This window comes from Amblyomma mixtum, chromosome 3 (assembly GCF_055824585.1).
Source record: "Amblyomma mixtum isolate Tamu chromosome 3, ASM5582458v1, whole genome shotgun sequence".
Taxonomy (NCBI): Eukaryota; Metazoa; Arthropoda; class Arachnida; order Ixodida; family Ixodidae; genus Amblyomma; species Amblyomma mixtum.
In genome coordinates, this window is record NC_143014.1 from 26,008,788 (window position 1) to 26,022,520 (window position 13,733).

The 13,733-nt window shown below is 47.5% G+C and overlaps 1 protein-coding gene across 1 annotated transcript in view; it reads left to right on the forward strand.

The window, feature by feature from the left end:
• The window catches only part of eIF3a (eukaryotic translation initiation factor 3 subunit a), a 33,038-nt gene that overhangs the window by 2,351 nt on the left and 16,954 nt on the right, over positions 1 to 13,733 (forward strand). The window contains exons 3-4 of the mRNA XM_089578421.1: positions 9,057 to 9,193; positions 13,003 to 13,225. Coding sequence (XP_089434547.1) covers positions 9,057 to 9,193; positions 13,003 to 13,225 — 360 coding nt within the window. The remainder of the gene's footprint in view (positions 1 to 9,056; positions 9,194 to 13,002; positions 13,226 to 13,733) is intronic.

Genomic DNA, 13,733 nt, shown 5'->3' on the forward strand with positions numbered 1-13,733 from the left:
TACACGAGCCTTACTTTTTTTCTCAGTACATTGCAACTTTCTGGTTTTCCTAGGAGTGAGTGTATGTTTGTAATTTTGAATAGTTTGCAAGTAGTGCTCACTATTGGATTCTGTCTGTGCTGGAGTTGCCAGCCATCGAGGATTTCAGACGGCGTTCACTAATTGCAGCATCTCACACATAATAGCAGCTAAGAAATCTAAGGTTTTATGAAGTCTCCTCTGGTTGGATAGTAGATTCATGTCAAAAAGAAAAGGAACGCGTACCAGTGGTTGGTGTGCCTTTTCCTTTGATACACATCAGTTAACTTGCTTTTTCCTCGTACAGTAAATGGCCAGCATGTGCGGTAATGCTGGGCCTTTAAAGCAATGCGTTGACAGCAGTCGAGAGCCGGTGTGATTGGTGCAGCTGCTGGACGCTAGCAGGCTTATTTATTGAGATGTGCGTAGCGCAACATAAGTAATATCCATGTCAGTTTTTAGAATTCAGAAGATACAGTTGCCCTCTGCTGTGGCCCAATAAATGTTGGGTGCATTGCATCAAAATACATGCACTTTCAAGAGGCTTGCAGGCAGAGCAACCGCTCGAGTGCACATAACTCTTTGAGATGAGCCAAAATTTGTTGGGCCAGTGCCAAGGGTAACTGCGTTTTTGAAGTTCTAAGGACTGGTATGCAAATTACATACAATGGGCTACAAGCCTCTAAGTTAATATTAGCAATGATGTGGTTGCTGCACCAATTCCGTCAAACTACGCCAAAAGGCAAGGCCTGCTACATGTTTCTACATTGAGAAAAATTGCGAATAATCTGCACCAAACCTGCGCCAAAACTCTGTATTGTCTTGCGAACAAAATTCTCGGGCACCGCGTGTTATCCTACCTCTGCGTTAGGCAGCACTAGTGAAAAAATCCAATTTTTCCGAGAATCCTTCAATCAGTGTTAGGTTTGTATGTGTGGGCGGTCATCATGCTGGCCAGGCAAGTTTGTCACCCTATGTAATGAAAATAAGTGAAATAGGCCTGCACCACGTTGGCGCTCAGACTTTACATGGTCCACACACACATTGTTCAGATGCAAATGGCAGGCACTTGATATGCTTTTATGCAGCATACACTTGCAAGAATTGGCAAGGTGTATCAATCTGAAAGTTGCCAGCAAATATTCCCTTTGTGCAGGACACACTGTGCGCATCACCTTTCAGTGGTTTTTGCACCTTGGTGCATTTGATTGCAGTGCATTGTCAGGGCTCTCCTTACAGCAGATGTCAAGAGTTTGTATCCTTTAAAGTCTCGTTGCTTACCTGGTGAACAATTTCTCTGGCAGTCTTGTCTGCAGATCTAAAGAATGAGTCGGCAACTACGTTTTTGGCACCAGTTTGAGTGGCTAGTATGCAGGGTTGGTGGGACTACTGTGCCACTGTATTGAACTTGTTACTGCAGCTGAATGCCTTTCCAGAAACCAGCAATATCGATGGGCAGCGGGGGCTGCCTCCCAAATACGGGGAGCATGGTCTATTAATTTGTGCACTTCATATGCTTTAATAGAGGTAATTGGCACAATTTTCCACCCTCCTAGTCAAGTCCACTGTTCGCAGTATATGCAGTTTTGCCTTTGCAGCAGTGCAGTGGAGCTGACGTAATAAAAAAAAAATGCCACACATCCCCAAAGATAAATGGGCGGAGGACTAATCTGACAGCATACTGCAGATGCATAGTGCACATGTGGCAGCTGCATTTGGGCCCCTGTTGGAACTTCAGTGCATGCCAGGGAAATGACTTCACCATTTGCCAGGCATTAATACTTAAGATGGCTGTCAGTAAAGAAGAAAAAGCGTTATCATTTTTGTTAGAAAAGAAATGGTGTGGGTTGGGAGGCAGATATAAAATCTGTCCATAGAGACAGGCATGCATGAGTTATTCTATTGAGTGACCTCAATAATGTGTATGCCCTGAAAAAACACTGAAGAAATTGCCTGTAGTGTGCCCAAATGTGAATGACATTGGAGGCTGTTTGCACCTCTTAGAAAAAGCGCTGGCTTTCATTATTACAGTAAAAGCTCGTTAATTCGAACTTCACGGGACCAGGAAAAAAGTTCGAATTATCCGATGTTCGAATTATTGAATGGCCGCGAAAAAACCGGCAAGAACCATTTGCATTATGGTATATGTACCGTATTTACTCGCGCAACGAACCCACTCGCATAATGAACCCCCCCCCCCCCCCCCCCGATTTTTGCCAAAGAATTTGAAAAAAAAAAAAAATGCGTCCCTCCGTTTCGCGCCGTCATGGTCCACAACGCATTTCTTGGCGGCGCGCCAAGATGCTGCCCAGCGATAACATCACGGTGTGTTTACTTTTGACATCAGCTTTTAGCAAGGGGGGAAGCGAACTTGGCAGAGTGCCAACGCGTATCTGGTTGTGCAAGCCTCGTTTTCAGTATACGTTCGCCTTATCGTGCCATGGGCGATTGGGGCGGACGCCATCTACTGCCACACAATCATTGGAACGCGCCCATAGCAGCAGCAAACGCCTTTTGCAGCGAACGATGCTAAAAGCCAGCGTCATGACCCATGACCGCGGCTGATCGCATGCTTCCGTTGGCGACTGATGGGTGGAAGGATGGACGACACTTGCAAAGAAAAAAAAAAGTTTTTCGCGCATAATTTGTAGCGCCCGCCCAAAGTCATAGCCTTCGTGGGCTTCGGTTGGGACCGCGCTGACAGTATTTATCCGTATTTCCGAATTAACAGGGCTCGAATTAACGAGTATTTAGTTGCGAGTTCCGGAGGTTGCACCGAAAGAGGCTAGGCAGCCGCCGCCAACCCTTACCCTCCGGTGCCGCCGGCCGTGGCGCCATTTAGGCTTTAACCACTCATCCACGGTTTTATCTGGTTCCATCTTCTGTCCCCGTTTAGGACTTGCCCAGCCTCTAGGTATGCAGAGATGCTTTTTGAGGGGGGGGGGGGCACGTGCTGTGCGCCAAGCCGCCCCTGGGCGGTGCGGCGGCGCGTAGTTAGAATTATTCATAGCGGAAAGGACTCTCTTTCGAATTAACGGGCTTTTTTTATACACAGGTCTCTTTGGAGCTTCGCCGTACCAAGCAGTGTAGTTCGAATTAACGAGCTTTCACTGTACTAGGATTTGAAGTTACCGCGTTGTATATACTACTACGGCATTGGTATTCTGGTAAGGCACCACTCTCGAAGTGAAAGCATAAGAATTCAATTCTGCATGGGCTCCGCGAACTATCACTAAGAAACACTGAGGTCAGATTGAATTGGCCTTTATTGATAGGTTACCGTACTGTCCAAAAGGACCAAGAAATCAGGTATTGCCACCACCAGCCATTTTCACAGGCAAGCTGCAGTGGCAGATTTCGGTACACGGATTATTAGGCTGCACCGCCATTCACTTCTAAACAATGACAATGTGCTGACAGTTGCACTGAGTTGACCTCAGTTTCCTCTAATGGGGCCTGCTTTTTCTACAGCCTGCATGAAGGTGATAATGCATGCTGAGATGGCTGCACAAAGATCTTGGATGTCTGCAGCTTACGGCGATAAGGGAATGCTGGGAGCAGGCGTCCTGCACCGTGGCTACGATTCACTGTGGCTGACTGGAGCTTTTACAAGATTTGTTCTCCTCGTAAATGGCACTTGAGTGCCATTTACTGTGCAAGTGCCATGCCACTTCAGTGGCTTGCATAGCAATGTTCCAATGCTTGCCTCCCATAGTTTGGGCTTTGCTTTGCATTCACGTTTCTTTCGCAGCATCTTGTTCTGCATGTGCCTTTTTCCAGGCTTTGTGCTGCTGTCATTGAAGTGTCTTGCATGCCACTCACAAGTTGTTCTACTTCTAAACTGTCTCTGTGCTTTGTGCAGTTCTTCAAGGGCTCCTGTTGCTGTGTTTTGGCTGCCACCTACGGCTTTTGACATGCTAGGCTTTAGGTCTTTGGTCTGTCCTGTGTCTGCTTGTGTGATGTATCACAGATGCCATGTCATGCATGCATTACCTAACATGCCTTTAAAAAAAAAGACAGCCATGTCCCACATTGCCACAGCTAGGATCAGGTGGCTTATGTGCAGCAATGGTGCGTCATCCCTGCCCTCTCTCTCTCTTTTTATCTTGATCACCTTTCTTATGCATGCACGTTGAAAGCCTGACTAGTACGTGAAGCATGTGTAGTCATTCTATAGTACATACAAATGTCGGGCCCTATAAACAAACTAGTTAAGCTGGAATGTATGCAGGTGTACAAGTGGTCAATTCATTGAGGTACCGTATAAATGTGTGTAAGGGCTGCGCCACACCCGAACTTTCCATGACCCAGGCGGGAATAGCCATCTAAATACACACACCGTGGCCTCCGCGATCGGCTCTGGCTGCGAACAACGGTGCACTCGATCGCGGAGGCCACACACGCGCACTAGAGCTTCTAAAAGCCGTCCAGGGATGGCGCCTGAGGCTGCAGTCGTCAATTTTTTTCTCCGCCGCGACTTCCCGCTATCTACATCAGTATCGCCAGCTCCAGCCTTTTGTGGCGTGTTCACCGTAGTAGTGGTGGTTGTGGCTTTCGCGTGCTGCCACCAAGTAATGCAGTTTTAGTACAATGGGCAAGCACTTTAACAGCTACACGGCTGGGAGTTAGCTCTCGAACACGGCAAGCGTGTGGTGGGCAGGGAATTCGACGTGGCCGAGAAGTGCGTCCGATGATCGTGCAACCAAAAGGGCGCATTGAGAAACACAAGCTGCAAAAAGTGCGCTTTCCGAGGCAAGCAGTGAGAGTTTCCCGAAATGGAAGAAGTGCTGCTATGTGGTGGAAGTGCGGAACAATGGCTACGTTTGACAGCGGACATGTTGCACAGCTTCTTTTGGGATGAGCGTGCACCAGAGCACAGCACTAGCTCATAGTTGAAATACTCCGAGTGGTGGTTGAACGTAGAATAAATGCCGCTCATTCCCTGATTGGTGTGTGTTTACTATATTTTTGTTACTTACATCGCGTGTATGGGCCGCACCCCGAAAATTGGCCCCCGAATCTGGAAAAAAAAGTGTGGCCCCTTACGCACATTTATACTGTATATGCACCTGAAGAAGGCCTTGAGAACAACCCACTGGTTTTGATCAAGGTGGGGGTACAACGGCTGCTTGCATCTGTTGACAGCAGTGGATAGGGAGAGGGAGCACTAGTCAGGCCACTGGCGTGTGCAGCCAAAATTATTTTCCTTCTTTATGACAGCTTCAAATTCTTGAGTTCTATAATTGTGGCTTTTTAAAAAAAATACCGTATAAATGCGTGCAAGGGCTGCACTTTTTTTTTTTTTTTTCAGATTCGAGGACCAATTTTCAGGGTGCGGCCTATACACGCTACGTGCGAAAAACATTTTTTTTTTTCTTTTACTATAAACACATCAATGAAGGAATTAACACCATTTATTCTACATTCATTCGTGACTTGCGGAGGCTTCGACTCCTAGCTGGCGCTGTGCTGTGGTGCACGCTCATCCCACAACAAGTCGCGCAGCATGTCCGCTGTCAACACGTAGCCATTATCCCGCACTTAAATCTCGTAGCAGAGCAGCTCTTCTTCCAGTACGGGAAACTTGCACGGCTTGCTTCGGGAGGCGTGCTTTTTGCAGCTTGTGTTCTTCGTCGGGACACTCTTCTCGGCCCCGGCGAATTCCCTGCCCGCCGCACGCTTGCCGTGGCCGAGAGAAAACTCCCAGCCTTGTAGCGATTAAGGTGCTTGCCCATCGTGCTAAAATTGCAACACTCGGCGGCAGCACACGAAAGCCACAACTGCGTTGAACTAACACGCTAATACAACTCCCGGGCCTTTGACAGCCACAAAAAAGCTGGAGCAGGTGGTACGGGTGCTGATTTGGATAGCGGGTGCTCGCGGCGGAAGAAACAGTTAACGATAATGAGACCCGGTCTCATACGCCATCTGTGGGCGGCACCTGGAAGCTCCTTTGCGCGTGTGTGGCTTCTGCGATGAAGCTCGCCGTTGCTTGCAGCCAGAGCCGATTGCGGAGGCCACGGCCCATGCATTTCGCGAGTCGTGGAAAGTTTGGGCACAGCCTTTCCACGGGCCCCACCGCGGTGGCTTAGTGGTTACGGCGCTCAGCTGCTGGCCCGAAAGACGTGGGTTTGATCCTGGCCGCGGCGGCCAGTAGCCTTTACCAAGATTTTTTAATGTTTCCTTTGGGAAAACAGGGTGCGGTACGGTATGTAGTTTGTTGTGCTTTAGTCAAAAGGCATCTTTATACTGAAGGGTATGAATGATTTTTCTTCGGCTTTGAATCCTTGCTACAAAACCTACTGGAGTGGTATGACTCACTGATGTACCGTATTTACTCGAATCTAGGCCGCCCACGATTCTAAGCCGAGACCCGAAAGTTGAAGGCCACAGAAAAAAAAAAACTTACCTCGATTGTAGGCCGACCGAAAAAACAACTGCAAACAAGAGGTACAGCACGCAAACAACATTTATTGCCAGGAACCCGCTCATTCGTAATCATCGCTGACTTCTTTATCGCTGGCCTCCTCGAACAGTGCACTATCTTCACTGCCATCAAGTGCATTAGAGATGCAGCACTTGTGGAATGAGCGCGCAACCAAACTTTCTGGGATGTCATCCCAGGCTGCAGCTATCCAAGTGGCTACAACTACCAGCGAGGTGCACTTCATTCGGCCTGTTGGTGTAAGCTCGCGCCGCTCTTCACTATGCCAGTCCACGTAGTACTTGCGCAGCCGATCCTTAAAAGGCTTATTAAGGCACACATCAAGAGGCTGCAGCTGGCCTGTCATGCCGCCGGGTATGATGGCGACGTCGGTACCGGCTTTGGAAAGCGCAGCTTTTACGCCGTCAGTCAGGTGTCCACGGTAAGAGTCCAGGACGAGGAGGGAACGTTTGGCCAAGAGGGCCCCTGGACGCCGCTGCCAAACCATTCTGATCCACTCCTCAACCATATCGCTCGCCATCCAACCATTTTCGTTGGCGCGGACGATCACATTTCTTGGAAAAACTTCCCGAGCTGGAAGTCTTCCGTTTAAAAATTATATACGCCGGCAGCTTGTGGCCATCCGCCGTGCAGCCCAGCATTACTGTCATGCACTGCTTCTTGTATCCGGCCGAGCGCACTTTCACTTCCTTTGCACCTTTTTCGTTCACGGTGCACGCCACTGGCATGTCTAACCATACCGGCGTCTGGTCAGCATTTCCCATTTGTTCTACGGCGTAGCTGTGCTCCATCCTCTTCCTTATTACGAACCGCTGAAATGAGATCAGCTTCTTTTCAAAGTCGCCTGGCAGCTTTTGACAAATGGACGTGCGACGTCAGAGGCTGAAGCCAAAGCGCTTCATGAACTTCTGCAACCAGCCCGGCTGGCTTTGAACTGTTCCCGGGGGGGACGCCTCGCTCTCTCGCCAGCTCTCTTGCTTTGGCTTGCAGCACTTCCGTGGTCACTGGAAGTGCCGCAGACCTCTGCGTCTTCACAAACTCGGCCAGTGCTACCTCCACTTCTGGATGACAGCCTTTCTTGAGGCCCGTGAAAGCCTTTCTCGTTGCCGCGCAAGCAAAAGTTTCGTTACGCTGCCCCCTCCAACGGAGAACATTCTTCTCATCCACGCCGAAGTCCCGCCCGGCTTGAAGATTTGACGACTGCTCTGCAGCAAGTATAACTTTCCGCTTGAAGGCGGCACTATAATGGCACCGCTTGTTTGGTGCCATGGTGTTGGTGATAAAAACCACGTACGAAAACTTCACTGCTGCGAATGTGCTCACGCCACCGCACGAGAACAGAACAAGGCCAAAATGGCAGCCAATGCTCATGTGTGCTTTGATCAGTATCGGCTACGGATAGCAACGGCTACAGTGCTGTCTTTCGTTGGCGTTTTGTGGGGGCGCCACCTGCGTGCTACATTTGTTCGTATTTTACGAATACGAAACGAAATCCTCGAATCTAAGCTGACATAAGAGTTCTACATCTCGGTTTTTTTTTTTAACTATCGGCCTAGATTCGAATAAATACAGTACAAAGCATATACTTACCACTTTGGTAAGGGAGGTGTATTAATTCGGTGCTTGCATTGAAGACCCACAGTGGTGCAAGTTCTGCGGTGGGCACCAGTCTTACAGATAAAATTGATTTTTTAGTAAAACAAGCTCCAGGATCACCAGACTGCTATGAGCATGCACATTTCATACGGTCGGTGTGTGTACGTGCCTTGTATAGGGTTAGGAATCACTTCGAAAATTACCTCATTAAAACATGAATCTTCTGAAGTTGATGTACTACGTGGACCATGTGACGGTTTTACTTTGACTACCGAAGTGTTCATTTGCTGTCTTTTGTCCTTAAGCTGCAATTTACTTAAGCCCTCTTGTTAACTTAAAAAAAAAATGAAATGAAGCGTTGCAGCCAACATAAATAGGAAGCAGTACCACTCAATTTCTTATTTATGAAGAGCATTAAACTTCATGCAAGTTGCACAGACAATTTGTAATTTTTCAGAAAAGGGTGTTTTGTGATATCACTGTGACCTCCACTTTTACGCAGGTCTGCAAAGTTTGGGAGGCCGTCAGGTGTCCCCAAAAATATTTGTTGGGAAAAATATTTTCCCGATGTGCCATCTGTAAAACAGCAAAAAGGCACAAGTTTATGAGATGGTTAAATTTATAAGATGGTAAGTTATAAGATATGGTAAGTTTAATAGTGATGGCTAATCTGAGATGGTTGTCAGTGTGTCTGAGACGGTTGGAATGGAGTGGACTTTCTGCAGTCTTTTCCAAAAGTTGTCAAGCCACTGAGATTGCTTTTGGGCCTTGCAAAGCTCATGTCCCTAGTGGTCCATACCTTTCGATGGTGACAAAGCTTGTCTTTATCCCCCACCCCTCTGAAATGCCAAGGGGTGCAGATAGTGCTCTTTATCGCCCAGCAATAAACACAGTGGTGAGAGCACTTTTGAAAGAGGTGGCATGATGCAGTTATTTTGTTGTATACTGCAGTGACAGTACAATTGCTTAGTCATAGAATCATTTTTTTTTTAAATAGGTTAATATAAAGTCTCTGGAAGATGTGGTACGTGGCTACCTGGACTTGGCTGAAGAAAAAACTGAGGCAGCACGTGAAGAATCCCAGCAAGCAGTGGTTGACATTGATGACCTTGACAACGTCCAGACTCCTGAAAGGTGCTTCCGCTTTATAAAATGCTCATTTTATACTGTGCGCTGCCTGTCAAGGACAATTATCTGGTGTACTGCAAGTTACTACATATTGCCACACCCCTAACCTTCGGAGGCAAATGGAGGTAAAAGCTGCGATGCAAAACTATCGGTAAATTGATTGTTGATAGTATTAAGATGGTTTGCTAAATTTAGTTCACTGTCGCAACTTAGCTACTACAGTTAAACTTGGATATAATGAAATTGAAAACAGTCCGGGATTCGTTACATACAGTGTTCACATGAAGACTCCAAAGGGCAGGATGAAAACAAAATAATTGCCCAAAAGATAATAAGAATCTGGCGCCATGTGTGGGCGGCACCTGGAAGTTCCTGCTTGCATTCATTACGAATTCTCTCATTTCGAATGCTATTCCCGAGTGGGTCGTTAATGCTTGGGCATGGCCCATATATATATATATATATATATATATAGGCAGTGGAAGGGGAATGAGAAGCGAACAGCCACAGAAACCAAGGGACAGAGGGGATTTTTAATTTATTTGTGTGCTGTTCCATTTAGAATATATATATATATATATATATATATATATATATATATATATATATATATATATATATATATATATATATATATATATATTTCCTTAGGGAAAACGGTGGGACCCATAGATGGGTGTGGCCGTTAAAAGCATTTCTACAGTAACTCTGAGCAGGTGCCTCATGTACCTTTCAGTCTGCCACAGGCAGTGCCCAAGCAGTGCCGATATCTGGCATTCTATTGTGATAACGCATATTGTGATGCTGTGTTATTTAAAATTAGTCTCCAAACTGTTGAAGCCCTTTAATGGAATAGCAGGTCTCTCTGTGCCCTTTTAGTCCACTAGCGGCAACATGTGGTACATGGCGCATGTACGATTCCCAAGATCTGGGCACGAGTGGAAGTGCCCTGCGATTTCCGCATTGGCAAATCGCACCCCTGCAAGACGGCTTTTCTGCACAATGGTGCAGTCTCACATAAGCTATCTTTTCAGGGGTGCATTTGCCAGCGTAGAAGAGCTTATATATTTTTCGTTAGCTCAAAAGTACCGTGCAGACGCCCGCGAGTACCGTTGTGCTAAGTCGCTGGGGTTCGTGGTTGCAGCGGAAGTTCGTTTTAACTGAGCCAGGTGCAAAACAATTGGTTGCAGATCTTTTTACATCGATTCTTATGGGGAACTACCGTATAGTGCGGAATATAGGTCGAGGTTTTTTCCGAAAAATATTACCATAAAGGTCACCCCTCGACTTATATACCGGCCTTTGGCACAAACTGAATAGTCATCTGGGAACATGTGTGAGCCGCGGACATTTTGGCATCCGCATCGTTATCACTTCCATGTTGACGATTCTTTCCTTCCTCTTTGTCAACCGACGCGGCTAAATGTTGATGGCGGTAATCGTTCTTGGCGTTGTAACGTATTAATTTCGCGACAGCCCGCAAAATGAGTACCGGTACTCGACGTCAGTTCACTGCGGCGTTTAAAAAAAAAGTAACCGAATTCGCTGAAGAGTATGGGAACATGTCTGCCCAGCGACACTTTGGCGTCTCGGAGAAGAGCGTCCGGTACTGGCGAGCGCAGAAAACCGAGCTGTCTGCCTGCAACGCGCGGAAGACGTCCTTTCGCGGGCGTCTGAGCTGCGTCCGTGAGCATCGTGCCAGATCCTTGCCATTGACAGCAGAGCTTATCCGCATCAAAGCACTCGAGCTCGCCCATGAATCCGGACTGTCCCAGGAGCAATTCAAGGGCTCCATTTACTGGGTTCGTCGCTTCATGCGACACAAAGGATTTGCACTTTGCCGGCCCACATAAATCTGCCAGAAGCTTCCAGATGCATACGAGGACAAGCTGGTCGAATTCCAGCGGTATGTTATCCATCTCCGGCAGCAGCATGGCTACTTGCTGGGTCAGATCGGCAACGCCAATGAAACGCCAGTGTGGTTCGACATGCCGTCGTCCACCACAGTGTGCGAACGTGAAGGAAGTGAAGCTTCTTTCGACAGGGAACGAGCATTCGCATTTCACGGTAATGCTCGCGTGCACTGCAGATGTCAGAAAGCTGCCCCCATATATAATCTTCAACCAGAAGACTCTGCTGAAAGAAGCTTTCCGACGGGACGTTATCGTTCGCGTGGACGAAAAGGGCTATATGGACAAGGCCCTCATGGTCAACTGGATTAACACCGTCTGGAATCGACGACCCGGCGCACTCGTGCGGTGTCCGAGCATGCTCGTGTTGGATGCCTTTCGCGGGCACTTGACAGCCGATGTGAAGCAGGCGCTCCGCGACGGGAGGACGGAGCTCGTTGTCATTCCAGGGGGCATGACTTGAACACTTCAGCCACTGGATGTCGTGTTGAATAAGCCCTTGAAAGACCATGTGCGTGAACTCTACATTCAGTGGATGGCGGGCGGCAACCCAAAGACTCCCACCGGCCGGCTGCGAAGGCCACCTGTCGCCACTGTGGCCACCTGGGTGGCTCAGGCTTGGCGCTCGCTGCCCGACGATATGGTGGTGCGGGCATTCAAGAAATGTTGCATTAGCAACTCGTTGGACTGTACCGAGGACGACATGCTGTGGGACGCAGCCAGCGCGAAGCAGTCGTCTTCGGACGAATGAGGAGGCTACGAGTCTGGTGGCACCAGTGAATAAAACGAAGTTTTGTGCCTCGTAATTTTTATGTTGACTTTTTTGCTTCAAGGTAAGGGGGTCGACCTATATTCCGCATTATACGGTACTGAAATGGTCTTGATTGTTCATCTTGTCCGAGAATTTGTCTTAACAGTGTTCATCTTAATGGGAGTCTACTATACATCATCTGCGTCTTGACGTTGAGCGTTCCGCACAAGCTTCTGTTTTGTACGCAAAGCCAATTCCAAACAGCACGAAAGTTGGTAAAGATAACAGTTTAAGTAATAATTCTATCCTCTTTCGGCTCTGAAGCAGGCGCGCCCAAGGTTGCATCTCTGACCGCTTGGAAGCCTTATGGCCGGCGCTGGACACTGTAACCAGCAGAACTAGGACCTTCGCGGTACTCCGATTATTTTTGTATCCAGCGACTGTACGGAGGTTAGGTACGTCTGCAGTGCTCGGTGATGCGAGAACAGAGAACCCTATTATTACCCTTGCATGCATAAAACGTTGCGAAGTTTATGCTCTAGCGATTACGTGCTTTAGGTTGCGTGATCTTATACTATCGATTGTACTATCGATAGTTGTGCATCACGAGCTCAAAGGTGATGAAACGGCACTCCGTCGTGCCTTTTCATAATTGCGGCCGACTGAAACTAAATGTTCCTGTAGTTTCGGATTCTGCTGCGACACGTGCTCCAGAGGTTACCTGAAGTTTGCTCTGCTGCTCTCTACTGCTCGTCTGGAACTGATCGCCAGTGTGAGCGAGCAGAGTAAAGCACATTTCAACACACAAGTTTGTACTTTTTTTTTTTTTTTACTCGTGGAGCTCTATGCTTCTTATCAGGAACTATAGTTTCAAATGTAGAAGGCATTTTTTTCAGGCAGAAATTAGATTTAACTCATTTTTTGGGAATCTGCACAGTGTGAATGAACGAACACAAAGGGTGCTGTGTATGCATTATTCAAGGCTGAAATTAAGTTGTCTTTTGAGTTCACCATGCAATTCACTCCTCTAAATGTCGTCTGTAGTATTGAAGCACTGGAAGGGCTGCTTTTACTGGAGTCTGTATGATGCTGTTGTGTGTTGTAATTGGTTTTGCCCTCTGCATCACTGCTTACTTCAGCAATTGTATTTCCAGTTTGCTTCTGAGTGCAGTCAGCAGTGAAGACACCCAGGACCGCACAGATCGTGTGGTCCTCACACCATGGGTCAAATTTCTGTGGGAATCCTACCGACAATGCTTGGAGCTTTTGCGGAACAATTCACGTGTGGAATGCCTCTACCATGACATCGCACGCCAGGCATTCAAGTTTTGCCTCAAGTACAACCGCAAGACCGAGTTTCGCAAGCTGTGTGATCATGTAAGTACCTAATGTCTAAATGACTACTGTATATTGCCAATTTGAAGTCTACTCCCCAACTCGCGATCCCACCAAGGGAAAAAAAAGACTGTGAATATAAATCGACACTGCCTCACCCTGTGGCCCTGGCTCACCAATAAGTTTTTCTGAAGATTTAGTCACTTATGGAAACATTTATTTGTCCACGAGACATCGACTCATCACTGCTGGTGAGGAGGACGCAGTTGCGGTCATCGTTATCTTGTGAGCCACTGCTGCTGCTGTTGGCTGTTGGAAGCGGTGCCAAGATGCCGTGCATGGAAAACGCTGCACAGACCATGTCGGTTTGGTAGTCCATACCAGGCATTGTTTGGCCCTTTGAGCCTTTATACCCAAAGATGCGTACTTCAGCCACTCTGTCAGTGTCTTGGATCCATTCATTGTAGAAGGCACCAATGCAGTATTTGAATGACTTGTTCAGAGCCACATCCAGTGGCTGAAGAACAGTTTTAAATCCCTCCGGAATGAT